The sequence below is a fragment of the Salmo salar genome, chromosome ssa01 (assembly GCF_905237065.1).
Source record: "Salmo salar chromosome ssa01, Ssal_v3.1, whole genome shotgun sequence".
NCBI classification, from domain to species: Eukaryota; Metazoa; Chordata; class Actinopteri; order Salmoniformes; family Salmonidae; genus Salmo; species Salmo salar.
In genome coordinates, this window is record NC_059442.1 from 33,050,523 (window position 1) to 33,064,481 (window position 13,959).

At 41.4% G+C, this 13,959-nt stretch overlaps 1 protein-coding gene across 4 annotated transcripts in view; it reads left to right on the forward strand.

Moving 5' to 3' along the window:
• The window catches only part of LOC106601569 (syntaxin-binding protein 6), a 127,625-nt gene extending 115,864 nt beyond the window's left edge, over nucleotides 1-11,761 (forward strand). Inside the window, exons 5-8 of one of the 4 annotated variants that reach the window (XR_006769633.1) lie at nucleotides 2,294-2,404; nucleotides 7,227-7,384; nucleotides 9,599-11,523; nucleotides 11,568-11,761. Coding sequence is in view for 2 of the 4 variants with exons in the window: in XM_014193881.2 (XP_014049356.1) it covers nucleotides 2,294-2,404; nucleotides 7,227-7,384; nucleotides 9,599-9,622 (293 nt within the window). In the remaining 2 variants the exon portion in view is untranslated. Of the gene's footprint in view, nucleotides 1-2,293; nucleotides 2,405-7,226; nucleotides 7,385-9,598 lie in introns of all 4 variants that reach the window. The other 3 variants (XR_006769631.1, XM_014193881.2, XM_014193887.2) reach the window with 3 other exon arrangements.
• Nucleotides 11,762-13,959: the final 2,198 nt, after the last annotated feature.

Consider the following 13,959-nt stretch of genomic DNA (forward strand, 5'->3'; position numbering starts at 1 on the left):
TTCATTATTCCAGTATTTTGGCAACGGTTTTTAGTTTATTTATGTAACCACCAGCTCAGCTAGTAGTTGACTCTAAAGATTAGTTTTTACTATCAATATCCAATCCCCAAATCTGCTAATGCTTTCAATCTAATAGACTTAGATTGGATATAGACCATAGAAAGACATTGACCTGGCAACGCCATGTCTGTTCAATCACCTCAAAAGCCAACTCTCAGCTCCCAGGAAGCACAATGAGTAGCGTGACTGCCAACGGAGGTGACCGCACAGCCAGAGACCTAGTGACAGTAGGAGGAAGAGGATGTCAGAGTGCTGCCACCACTGTCCCCTCCAGTTTAAGTCTCACACCAGTGCAAAACAAATATCATGACGCTGCTCCGGTGTGGGACAATAACTGTGTGGGACGCCCCTCTTCTGACTGACCAGCATGGAGAATAGGGATGACAAAGCAACTACCTCTGGAGTATAGGACCCTATTCAACATTCACATGCACTACTAGATTAGATAGTTTGGTATAGATATAGCTTGAACGTCTTTAGTGTAACCATAATGTACAGTATTGTATTGCTTTACTGGCCTCGTTAACTTCCCAGATAAAAATAACATCCTGCTGTCAATGTAACAATAAACAAGGTTCGTCCCGTTGAACTGTCACGAAAAACACAATGAGTCAAATGGTCAGGAACCATGTTGCTTACACACTACCTTGTTGGGGTTGACACGATCACTATAATGGTGTTTGTGTGTTGAAGGCTTTAATAGACTAGTTGTTGTCATAACTGAGGTGCCTTCGATAACATACTTATTACTACACTGCTAGAACACACAGGGCCTAATGACCCACTGGAGGATTCTGGGATATTGCCCTTTCTTGCTGATTTAGATTTGCCTTTAACACAGAACAGAGGCGCTTACTCTACACTGGGTCACCCTGACAGGCAATTATCTATTCTACACAAGAGCTGGTCTTTGTTAGCTGGGCAAACACAAAGAAATGGCTTGTCACTTTGCCACCGTTTTAGTGAGGCAGAGTTATATGTGTTAGTGAACATGATATTAATTGGCAGGCTGGACTCAGGGACGGTTGTTCTTATGCGTTGAGAGATTGTAAAGGTTTGACAGGACAAGGTCGTCAGGCTTACTGTGGATTCTGTTAGCTTATGATGAACTTTATTCATCCTTTCTTTATTGAAAAGGCCTGGTCTGGAATTATAATACAGAGCTGGGCTTTAAGGTGAGGGTGTAGGCACTCTCCATTGCTGTACTTCCCCTTGTGGTAACAGTATGAATTCCACACAATGGAGGTTTAGACCAAAAGGTTGTGCAATACACACAAATAGGACACTTGGTCCTATTCTTTATTGACTGAAATGTTAAACTACGGAGTGCACCTTTTTTAATGCATGTGGTTAAATAATGACAATCATTATTTTCTCATCAAAGACTTCCATCTTGGTCACGTCTTTTGGTTGTCGCACGAAAAGCCTCCCTCATCCTGAGACCGCTGTGAACTCCCTTTAGAGCCGTGTGGAGGAGATGTGCAGCCAGGAACTTGTGTAGTGATACTTGATGGGCCGTGTAATAGGGCCTGAATTAAAGCAGCGTTGCTGGACTCATTTTGTTAAAGCCACGTTATCAGGATCGACTGAGGCTGTAGCACGCGCTCTTCCCCACAGACTCTCATGGGCCTCTGCTTAAGTGGCAGAGCGTGTCTTAAAATAGTGAGAGGGAGTTTAAAATATTGGCTGCTGCTTTTATCAGTTTTTGAATTCTAGGATGCTAAATGCTAATATACGCTCCTTTTATTAGCTTTTGAATCATTTCGGAAACTATCATGCAAATGCTTACTGTCAGGAGGGAACTTCAAGCAGAATTTACACCATTTTAAACTGTTGTGATATTTCTTATGGGAAACTGCTGATAGATTATGCAGTCAATTACAACTCAAGTGAAAATGTGTTACAATACAGGCTACCTTTCATCAAGTTAATAACAAACAATACTTCATTTCTACTTAAACGGTCCCCTAACTTCCCTAATCTATTCCAGTTACCCCAAATTAAAATATTTGATTTCTTTCCTAATTCACTGTTTGAACGAAGCCCTTTTAATAACGTAATACAGTAAGTCTATTACATTATTTAACCAAAATTAACAAAAATGACCATATTAGAACAAACTGTACTGTTGTAATAAGTATTAAACAACATACAGTAATTTCTTCGGTCTAACAGATAAAATAACAAAAACAAACCAAAATTAAGACATTCCTTTTCCATTTTCTTGTCACAGACGATGAAACTGTAGATTCAGTCGTTTTCCGTTGCAAGGTCTTTTTGAACAGAATGAGGAAAGAAGTTGTTTTAAACAGTCGACGCCAAGGTCGGCGGCTACTCTTAGAAGGTAAGCAGGAAACAAATCTTACATTCAACTATAATAATTCATCATTTTTACTAACAAGGCAGTTAAGCTCTTCACTCTTCAATCTTCCAATTAATGATATAACATTTGATGGCTTACAGAATGTACAGTGTGTTCTAGAATATCTGTATGCACACAGAGTATAGGACTTCCTAGTGGGATACTGTCATTTTGAGGGACGGGTGTACAGAAAAGGCTCCTCTTTTAGATGCACAGTTTGTGAGTTATGAGATCGACGGTCACCTCACTGTCAGCCTTTCAGATTAAACAAGCTAATTCACGCCGAGGAACCATGTCATCAACTTAAGTCTTATCTTCTCTCCACCTCAAGCACAGGGACAGTAAATGAGCGATACCTACATTAGTCATCTCAATACCAATTCATCCTCAAACTGTCCTTGGAACTAATATAAACAAGGCAATTATGAACAGGGTTATGGTTTTTCAGTATAATCTGCAACCCTGACGTTTATCTCTTTAAACTTTCATGAGGGTTACGGTACTTGAATACCTAGTAGCAATTTGCTCTATTAGACCGACAGTGTCTCTTCTGTTCAGGGACAGAATGTTCCATGTTTGTTCCCATTAGCATCCCCACTCCCTGACTGCTGCAACCCTATTAGCAGAGCAGTGACAAAATGAATGGGCAACTCTACTGTAACCATGCTGAGAATGTCAGAAGACTCTTCCCCTTTCTCCTAATGACTTTAAAAAAGTGGATTAACACTGTATTAAGAAGAAAACGGGCGGCTTAGGTTAGAAGTTTTGCATGAATTAGGCAGCAGGAAAGTGGAGAGGGGGGAGTTAGGGAACGTTCAATGGATTTGTCTCCTTGGTTTCTCCGCTGCTAGTGGGGGGGGGGGTTCGGTGGGTACAGCAGTATGCCCAGTGTGATGCCATCCTGTTGGGGAGCTCTGCTCTACAGGGTGGGTGACATGTTGAGTTCATCTTGTGTTGGCTACGTCAGTCTCTATTGACGGCTGTGTATCCTTCTCACTCTCCCTTTTTCACTATCTGTTTTGCCTTCTCTTGAGCTCTACATCTCTCTCAACTCTCTTGTCTCTCGTCCTCTTCCCGTCCCTGTCGCTGTGCACAGCATGTGCAGCACCATGTTGAGCTGCAGGGTGTGAAATTCTTACTGACAAACTAAGGATGACAGGGGAGTGAGTTACTGTAGCTACACAATGCTACAGCTGTTCCATTTTTCAGTAGCTCTGCTTTAAGGGGACCAACGACAAAGGCCCTTTGGTCATAACTAATATGGAAAGCTTTTGATGAAATGTGTAATGTACAGATTAGTAGGTGGGACTGTACTCTACAGGAGAGTCTCTCTACCATAGATATAGAACCCATCTCTGATCTCTACCCCCTGTCCTACCACACCCACACAGAGACTGCCTCAGGGCAGCATTCTGGATGGTAATTGACTCTGCTTGAGCTTACCTTTTTAATATAGTTGGCCTATGCATGGGTGTGTTTGTGCTAGCAAGCATGCGTGTGCCTCTAAGAATGTATTCCTGAGCGTATGCTTGCATTGGTCTGAGTGTAGATGTATTAACTGGGTGATTTACAGTCCGGTTTTCCCAAACTCTGTCCTGGGGCCCCCCTGGGTGCACGTTCTTTTTTTGTCCTAGCACTACACAGCTGATTCAAATAACTAACTCATCAAGCTTTGATTATTTGAATCAGTTGTGTAGTGTTAGGGCAAAAACCAAAACGTGCACCCAAGGTGAGATGGTGGGGGCTAGGACCGAGTTTGGGAAACCCTGAATGGCATAAACAATCGAGCAGGCTTTGAGAGAAAGTGGTGATTGACAGTCATCATCATGTTCCTGCACATTAAAATGGTTCCATGTTCACAACCACAACATTATATTGTGTCGGCCTGACTTGTGGTCACTTGATTATAGAGGTCAAAGGCTCAAGGGATGGAATCACCCTGCAATTGTGTTTTTGGATCATCTTTCTGGGTTCATTGTGGGGCATTTCACTTTTCTTCAACTTTTGTTGCAGAAGAAAGGGTTTTGCCTTTTTGTTTTACAGGCGCGCCCTGATTATATTGATAACATGGGGATGTAGAAACGCATTCTCCCTCCATTGTTGATGTTGGAGGTCCCTGGTCATAGGACACAGCATCAGGAAGGTTAGATTCCTTTACAGGGATAGTGAGCGAACCATTTCAGGAAAAACTCACCAGCCAAACACGTACGTTATCGTAACAAATTTCTCCCCCCAAAAATGTGCCAGCTCTCAACCCTTGTTGTAACACGGAAGTTACATTTTTCTCTGAGCAGAGATTACTTTGGTTTCCCGAAAAACCAACCCAGAGGTGCTTGTTAAAAGCAAGACATCACTCCCCCATGTTCTTGTAAAGAGAAACCTCAGTAGAATCAGAGGACAGAGAGTTGAATCACCATGTGCTCCGTCACTCCTTCAACTCCCCCTTACAGAATGACTGCACCTTCATCAACTCTACAGAGTAAAGACCCAGGTCCTTAGTCAACACACAACCTGCCTCCCTGCTACTCTTTTAAATTACATTCACCATAGGAGGGGACTCATCCAGCAGCTGGCTGGAATTGCTCAGCCCAGCGGAGAGAGGGGATTAAAGGGATGTGGACAGAGGTGAAGAGGTCTCATCCCTTCTCTGCTCTCAGGGGAAGGAGAGGGTTTTTATTTATTAAAGGATGGGAAGGGTGACATGTCACTTGTGTCCCAATACAAGTCCTTATTTCAATACTGTGAAGAAGATGGAGGCCACAGCAACACTAGATAAACACATTTCTCCTTCCCTACACTGTAATTAAACCCAGAGCCTAGCCAAAACCTTTCCACTTGGAGATCTTCTACAAGTCGAAACGCTTCCATGGCAAAATGTTGGAACCGCGGTGATGGCGCTGGGTTTGGCTCAAAAATGTGTAGTGTCTTTGTACTCCTAATTTATTGCATTATCTATGAAAATGTGTAGTGTCTCTGTACTCCTAATTTATTGCATTATCCATGAAAATGTGTAGTGTCTCTGTACTCCTAATTTATTGCATTATCCATGAAAATGTGTAGTGTCTGTACTCCTAATTTATTGCATTATCCATGAAAATGTGACATCTGGCTTTGGGGTGAGTATCTACCGGAAGTGTTGTGGAATCCAATGGGTTGCTTTAGCATTAGCTAGCTTTGCATGAAACTGATTTTACTTTATCAAGTTAACTTCCTTTGAAGGAAAGCAGAGAGTAGAGGAACACCAGCTGGCATCCGGTCTGCTTTGGGCTGTCATTTAACCCGCTGCGCCACAACTCTAATTATTTATCAGTCTGCGTACCTGCCTGGGCGCCACAGCGCTGCATAGCCTACACTCTACAGTATGGGTTCCCTTTGGGAAGACATGTTAAAATGACTGGCTGGGTTCAGTATTTTTAGTGGCTTCCCTCTCCTGCAACAGAACCTGGATGTCCTCAATCTTCCTATTCAATTATCTCAAAGCAGAAATGGAAGCAATATTGTCTCATCTTCTAACTACAGACCCTTCAGAAAAGTGGGAGATGGGACATATTGGAAGATTTGTTATATTGTCAAAGCCCCATTATAGAATTGGCTCTGTGATTGTTTATGATTGGTTTTGATCTCATGGGATGTTTGGAACTGAACTTTAACCCCATATTTCACTTACGGTCATCTAACACTGAAGGCCTCATTTACATTGAGTTCCGCTGTATTTCCTATTCCTTCCACAACTAGCCAGTTGAGAGGAGCACGTTATCAACTCTGGCCTTTTTTTTTTTTTTTTGGTGGCATTTCTTTTTGTCCATTGTTCATACAGAAAATTGCAGTACCAGTCCCCAGTTTCGTTGAAAGAATGGCTTGTTCACAACTTTGGAACAACTGATCAAAAAACATCCCCATTGTCTTCTTTCCCAGGCAACCAAAGAACCCCAGCCAGGTCAACAATAGAACACACTTCAAAGGAAAAGCAATGCTCAAAACTATTCAAAGTGGCATGCTGCCCTTGGATATATCACCACATAAAGAGATGATTATAAAGTACTGGCGCTGCACCAGGGTAATGCCTCTGAAGTGAAAGTTTTGAGCAGACGGCGGTCCCCAACCAAAAGCAAGGATTGTTAGTGTAGTGCTAGTCGACGGCAGGCAGCGCTCCCCAAAGCCGTAGATTAATAGCTTGCCAGTTGGAAACATCCGCAGGGTCGGTGCTATCGGGGGAAGACCGTGTTCTGTTATTTCCTCTCATCCACACAGCTGTGCCGCCAGCGCAAGGGGTTCAAAGTCGAACGCACTCGTTCCCGCTTTGCTATTATCACACTGTCTGAGAGGAGGAAAAGAGAAGGAGCTGCCACTAAAGTTTTACTAAAGAAAATAAGAATAATAACCCTTGAGAAACACCTGGAGCTATTTGGAATGCTTTTAGTTAGAGAGTTGGAGGACTGTGACAAGTTTATTTCATTGGCTCATTTCTTACAGGAAACCAACCTCTGTAGAAAAACTCATTAGCTGGCTTCCTAGGACGTCCCTGATTGGAGTAACCCAGTTTTTCACCTGTTCCTTGTCAATAATCAAAGTCCGGCCAGGGATGCTGAATGAAACATCAACATTAACTTCTAAAGCAGAGCATTTCTGTAAGGCTCATGTCACTGCTGCATTGAGTTATTTTGTTGAGAGTGATTCATACTCTGTTGCAACTGCAGCACCTCACCCTCTTCTCCACCAAGGCACTGTATAATTTATTATATTTATCCCATCTCTTTTCCCCTCTGTCTACCCCCCCTGCTCCCCCTTTCTCTCTCCTCTCCAGGTAACAGTATACTCCACTCTGCAGCAGACAGTGTGACCAGTGCTGTACAGAAGGCCAGCCAGGCTCTTAACGAGCGAGGGGAGCGGTTAAGCCGGGCGGAGGAGAAAACAGGGGAGATGAAGAACAGTGCTGAGCAGTTCTCAGTCACCGCACACAAGGTGAGACACACACACACACATAATCACGTGTCACATATCACATCATTACAAGGGCTTGCGGAGTTTTTCCTTAACACATGAACTGAACAGATCAAATGTAAGCCCTACAGTAGGTATAGGCTATAACATTGCTAAAACATAATCACTCATTATCGCATAGTGATGCCATGTAACCCACATTTCCCAATTGTCTTTGACTAACAATTCATCCCATCTATCATGAAAATGTAAACTCAGTGGGAGAAAGATCTAACAGTGTTCTACTTCTTGAGGTGATTCAGTTGAAGTGGTTAGTTTGTTGCTTCTGGTTCACTAGCTAGATGTTCTTGTTTGGAGGCCCCCTCTCCACAGTGCGTTCCTCTATTCTGTCCATCCCAGCTCTTCTCCATGGGCTTCTCTCATCCTCTCCATCCAACTGTATCCCTCACACAAGTAAAACGAATCACCTGCTGCTTAACGATGTCATTAGCATAATATGGTTTTGCTGCAAAAGCGGGAGGAAGAAATATAATGATAAATGAATCATTCTCCGCTTCTAGCACGCGCCCACGACTGTGATCAATTCCAATAACTTTTTAAGTAGCTAGCATTTTTTTCGGGCCTGCTTCTGTCATCGCATGTAAAAAGGGGATCTCCCCACCTCGGTTGACCCACTGTTCCATCCACTCTGGACCGGAATTCGTTTATAAAACGGTTCACATTGCATTAATTTTGAGCACACAAATGAATAATACATTACTGCAATGGCGGTCTAATTGAAAGCCATTTGATGGGACATGGTCGGCCCCTCACTGTTAACAGATAAAGACCCTGTGGTGTGAAATGAATCAAGCTCATGGGAAAAGTCTTTAACTCAGAGAATGGCCCTTTAACTCCCAATGCCATACAGGCCCAGTCATCCACTTCCCTATTGGGCTCCAGCTATTAGATGCTTAATTGTACGGGCTATTTAATTAATTGGTTGTCTTGCACTTTTTGAAAAGTTAAGACTCACTTAAGCATGTACAGTATGTGACTTTGTTAAAAGCTGCAGCCCTATACGTGGATAACCACTGTGTCATTTGGTGTTAGCTAGCTACAGTAAATGCATTCTGCAATGTCTTTTCTGCCTGGGGATAACATTGAACTAAAATCCTTAAGATCATGAAGTAAATAATCTTTCCCCCTTTTGAGTCTTGATGTTAAGAGTTGGGAACGTTGTATATCTGCCAACTATTGTACAGTAAGAGGGCAGGTTTGTGGTTAGAATCTTGTAAACTTTTCCCCCTTGTCATGCCATTGAACAAGATATCACGTCTACCTCTTTCTACCTGAGATCCAGTATTTTTTTGGTTGAAGCTGAGAGCATACGGTATCTTGTGCTGGACTTCGTAACAAGGAAGAAGTTCTGTGTCAAGGTGACCTGGAGCAGGAAACCGCACTGCAGGTTCTGTTAGTACGTCTCTGCAGTGTCTCCCACCTGCTTAGGCTCTGTGACTGTCCCAATAGCACCACTGTTGTGCTCTCACCATCCTCTCAGCACGGCTGTCTGGTCTGTGCTGCAGCTCTGCTGCCCCCACTTGTTAGCTCTGGAGATTTCAACCGCCTCTATTTTTAACTGTAGGCGAGTAAAGTGTGTGTGTGTGCGTGTGCCCTTATGTGTGTGTCTGCGCACGTCTCTGTGTGTGAATTAGATTGGTGCCCCTGGCCTTTTCTCTAATGAACCTCCAGCCAGGCCTATTAGAACCCTTGTTAATGAGCCAGGGTGATGAAAACACTGGGACCTGGGCCTCTTACCAAGCCTGAGGAATAGCACCACTCTAATAGCTATCATTCCTCTCTGCCTAGAGAATAGACCCTGCTTCTCCCTGTTCTATTACTCACCATGCCAACCATGTTAGCTTCCACCAGTTGGGAAAACAAAGCAGCATCAATTGGATTATTTTACTTAGTTGGTGGTTGGTTTTTAATGTGCTAGCTAACTTAAGAATTGACTGGTTAATTGACGGATTAATAGATTTTGCATCTCACTTTGTTACTTTTTTAGGCAGATTTTTGAATGATTTGTGGCAACCCCAAGACATCTATTCAGAGGGGCTGTTGAAGAAATGTTTAGTTAAATTGCTTTCTCGTTTGGTTTAGTCACTGTATAATGTTTATATATCCCCACAGCTTACTATTGTTGACATGTCGCCTACTTTTTGTCCCCTCTCTCTCTCCCTCCCCTCTCCACAGCTGGCCATGAAGCACAAGTGTTAAACCATTGCTAAGCCTTCGGGGGTAGGGGTCCGCCAAGAGCGCCAGACGCCATTAGGGACGGATTTCTGATATTATTATTCTTACAACTTTTAACATGATTACTCTTGTTAACAATGGTAACATTTACATTTTGTGTTGTTGTGTAGCTACCTTGTTTCTAATGAAGAATATATGATGATGTGGAGGGGGAGAAAGAGAGGGGGGAGAGCTCAGACAGTTGAGAGCAAAGGTTTCACAGCTAACTCCTCTTTCACTGCCTCCATTGCCCCCAAAGTACTCCATGACTTTACCCTGGCAAATCATGGAAATGGTCACTGCCATCCCCAACCTAGACAAACACACACACACACACACACACACACACACACACACACACACACACACACTGTCCAGATCTCCCTCCCAAAAGGAGCAACTCTTCAACTCAGCTGTCTCTTTCAAAGAAATAACTTTATATATACAGTGCTGGAAGAGGAGAATTTAACAAGACAGAAGAGATTAGATGACGTGACACATGCGTATCACATGATGGCTATTTCCTGTACTTGGAGACAACAATGTACATCCCTGTATGTGAACATTAACTTGTTAAAAAATATTACATCTCTTTTGCCATTTGACTATTTGGCATCATACTGTTGTAAAGGCTCATTGGTGCATTCATTCATTGCAGACATAATATTAGCCAAATGTGTGAAGGACATGTTGCTTCAAAAAACTCCTGCTGGAAGACTATATTTCAATTAAATGGTATGAAATGTGCTGTTTTGCAACAACAACAAAAATCTGAGTGACCAAGTGTTCAAGTGCATGGTCTGTCAAAAGGTTGAATGAAACCTACAGAGTAAAAATGAGCATTTAGGCTTTACTTTTGGTAACATTTCCAAAGGGTTATTGAAGCGCTTGGTTGTAAGGACAAGATCAGACTGTTTATTGTAAGGTGAAAGACTACAGTACCATTTGTAAATTAGCTTCAACTGTTGTTAACAAGCTTATAAACCTGTAAATTCATTCTACCACAATCTCTGAAAATAATATTTTCATTCTAACCCTTTCGATTCCAAACTTGGTCACATCTTGTAATTATTGTTTCATTGGGGTTTATTACATGTTTTCTGTAAAACAGCTGACACATCTTCACTAGCCGCATTGTACAGTATTGGTGTCCATTCACTGACTGTATAACCGTGGCTTCATCACAAACAAGTAACCACCCACAGTGTGGGTATGTTTATTACTTTTAGATTTTAGATTCTATGTGTCTTGCTGTTACAGTGCACTGACAACCTTACCTTGCAGAGCACTGTTAAGTTCTTAATGAAATTCTCGTTGCCTCAACTTCTAGTCTGCTTTAGTCCTAACATTTTGGATATTCATTGTTTTTAATAAAAATATTATAACTAATATGTATTATGGTTATGAAAGTGTTTTTGTTTTGCTAGTGGAAGCCCCTTAGTTGGTCTCTGAATAAGTTATTATCCTTCACTTTTCATAGGACCAGATGAGGTCCCTAAACAACGTGCAATGGTTCTATATTGGTGCCTTTTTAAACAGTCTTTCATTAGTACTTCAACAGCATGCGGTTTTACTTGAGCAGTCTGATTGTGTTATGACAACACTCATGGTAACACAGGCGAACAGTGCCTTGCTATATTGATAACCAAAGGGAGAAAGTAAAGTATGTTTTGTACCAGGTTTGAAAGAGGGTGTTGCTTAAGATGTATGGTGCTTGTTGGAAGTGAATTGTGTGAGGAATACAGAAGGCCATAGTATGTAGAAAAGGCTGAATAGGTAGTTATTATAGAATGAATAGGTAGTTATTATAGAATGAATAGGTAGTTATTATAGAATGAATAGGTAGTTATTATAGAATGAATAGGTAGTTATTATAGAATGAATAGGTAGTTATTACAGAATGAATAGGTAGTTATTACAGAATGAATAGGTAGTTATTACAGAAGATCTCAATACTAGTCAAATCTAATACAGACAAACACCGTTATTTTCAATTAAACATAACAGACCAATACGTTTTAGTTTGAATGTAACATTGAGTTATTTCAAAACATCTGTCTCGTTGTCTATATCAGATTGCATACCATCTAAATAAACAGAAATTGTCTCAAGTCTCTCTTTAAATTGTTGACAATGTTGTTTTTTGTGTGGGGGGTGAATTTGACAATAATGCCAATAGATTTTGTAGGAAACTAGAAAAAGTCATGGGAGAGGTAAGATATGTATAGGTAGTGGTAAGGAGTAGTGAACTACATGTAGTTCAACTAGTCATTTAACTACATTTTGCAGTAGCTTGGTGGTAGTTGAACTAAATTCAAATCTTGGAAGTGTTTTCAGTGTTTTCATTACTTGTTTGCCATATAGTGGTGTAGTTAACTAATGGAACTACACAATACTTTTTTGCAAAAAATAAAATATAGTTAAAGTAGGCAAACATTTTTTCTTTTTCGGCATCAGACCTGCCTAATTATCACTGGAAACATACTTTTTGTGTTTAATAGGCTACATGACACATTCAGTTAACACCTGACTGCAGAGTGAACTTGCATTTTGTCGTCAGAAATTTCAGATTTAGATTTGTCAATTTATCACAAAGTAGTTTGAATATATTGAACTACTTTTTCAAAGTCACTTTCTTTAGTTAACTAAACTATATTTGTATTAAGGGTAGCTTTAGTGTACCTTAGCTTCTTCCACTGTGAAGGGTATATTTCTAACTTCTCCAATGCTATGTACTGTAGGTCATACCCTGTAATCCACTATCCCTTTTTGTGAGGGCTAACATTATCACAATGACACAGCATGTGTGCAGGCTTATGTCCAAACATCTACACTGAACAAAAATATAAACGCAACATGTAAAGTGTTGGTCCCATGTTTCATGAGCTGAAATAAAAGATTCCAGAAATTCCAAAGCTTATTTCTCAATGTTGTGCATAAATTAGTTTACATCCCTGTTAGTGAGCATTTTATCCTTTGTCGAGATAATCCATGCACCAGACAGGTGTGGCATATCAAGAAGCTGATTAAACAGCATGGTCATTACACAGGTGCACATTGTGCTGGGGACAATAAAAGGCCACTAAAATATTCAGTTTTGACACAATGACACAGATGCCGCAAGTGTTGTCATGCTGACTGCGGGAATATCCACAAGAGCTGTTGCCAGAGAATTGAATGTTAATTTCTCTACCATAAGCTGCCTCCGTCGCTTTAGAGAATTTGGCCGTATGTCCAACCGGCCTCAGCTGCAGACCACATGTAGCCACGCCAGCCTAGGACCTCCACATCTGGCTTCTTCACCTGCGGGATTGTCTGGGTGTGGAAATATTTCAGTCTGTAGTAAAGCCATTTTGTGAGGAAAGACTAATTCTAATTGGCTGGGCCTGGCTCCCCAGTGGGTCAACTTGGCTCCCCAGTGGGTCAACCTGGCTCCCAAGTGGGTGGGCTTGCCATTGCCCTCCCTCCCAGGCCCACCCCTGGCTGCGCTCCTGCCCAGTCAAGTGAAATAGATAAAGTCCTAATTAATTTATTTAAATTGGCTGATGTCCTTATATGAACGGTAACTCAGCAAAATCTTTGAAATTGTTCCATGTTTTATATTTTTGTTCAGTATATATTTGACATATCACAGTTACTGCTTTTCTCAAATTCCCCAACAGATGGCGATGCAACTGCAAACAAGTATGTCTTTTGTGAACCCTCAATACATTTGAGTTCATCATATATTCATCCCAAATACATATATGAATGTTCTTGTGAAGTTCAAGTTTTAAGTTCTCTTAATGTTTGTATTTTATTTGTGCCATTTGAAGTTCACCAGTTATAGGCGTACTGTAGAGACTACAGGTGTGTACAGTGGGCCATAACATGCCAAGCTATTGTTTCTGTTGCTACAACTTGCTGATTTCTTTGGCAAAATACTGTCAAAAAGGTTTCCCGTTCTTTAAAGCTGCACCACTAGGCCAACAGATGTTTTCTTGTCTATCCCTTATCCCTATATAAAAGTTCTCAAGTTTTTTTCAATGGAGTTGAGGGAGATGATGGCGGGCGGACTGAACCTCCGACTCCATCGAGTCACTGTCAGTTGATACTTTTAAGAATGTAAATTCTTAACCCTTACAGTGTACCTATGTTTGTCCTCTAGCTGCGTGCCTTTCTTTGTTTGCTGAAATCCATACTTTTTAATAAAACTTTTGGCAAATACAACCACAAACTGCTTCCTCATATCGACTGGCGGCGACTCGATGTAGTCAGAGGTACACGCCGCCCAGTCATCACAACCCAACTTAACCAAGATGTACAGTGCCTTCAGAAAGTAT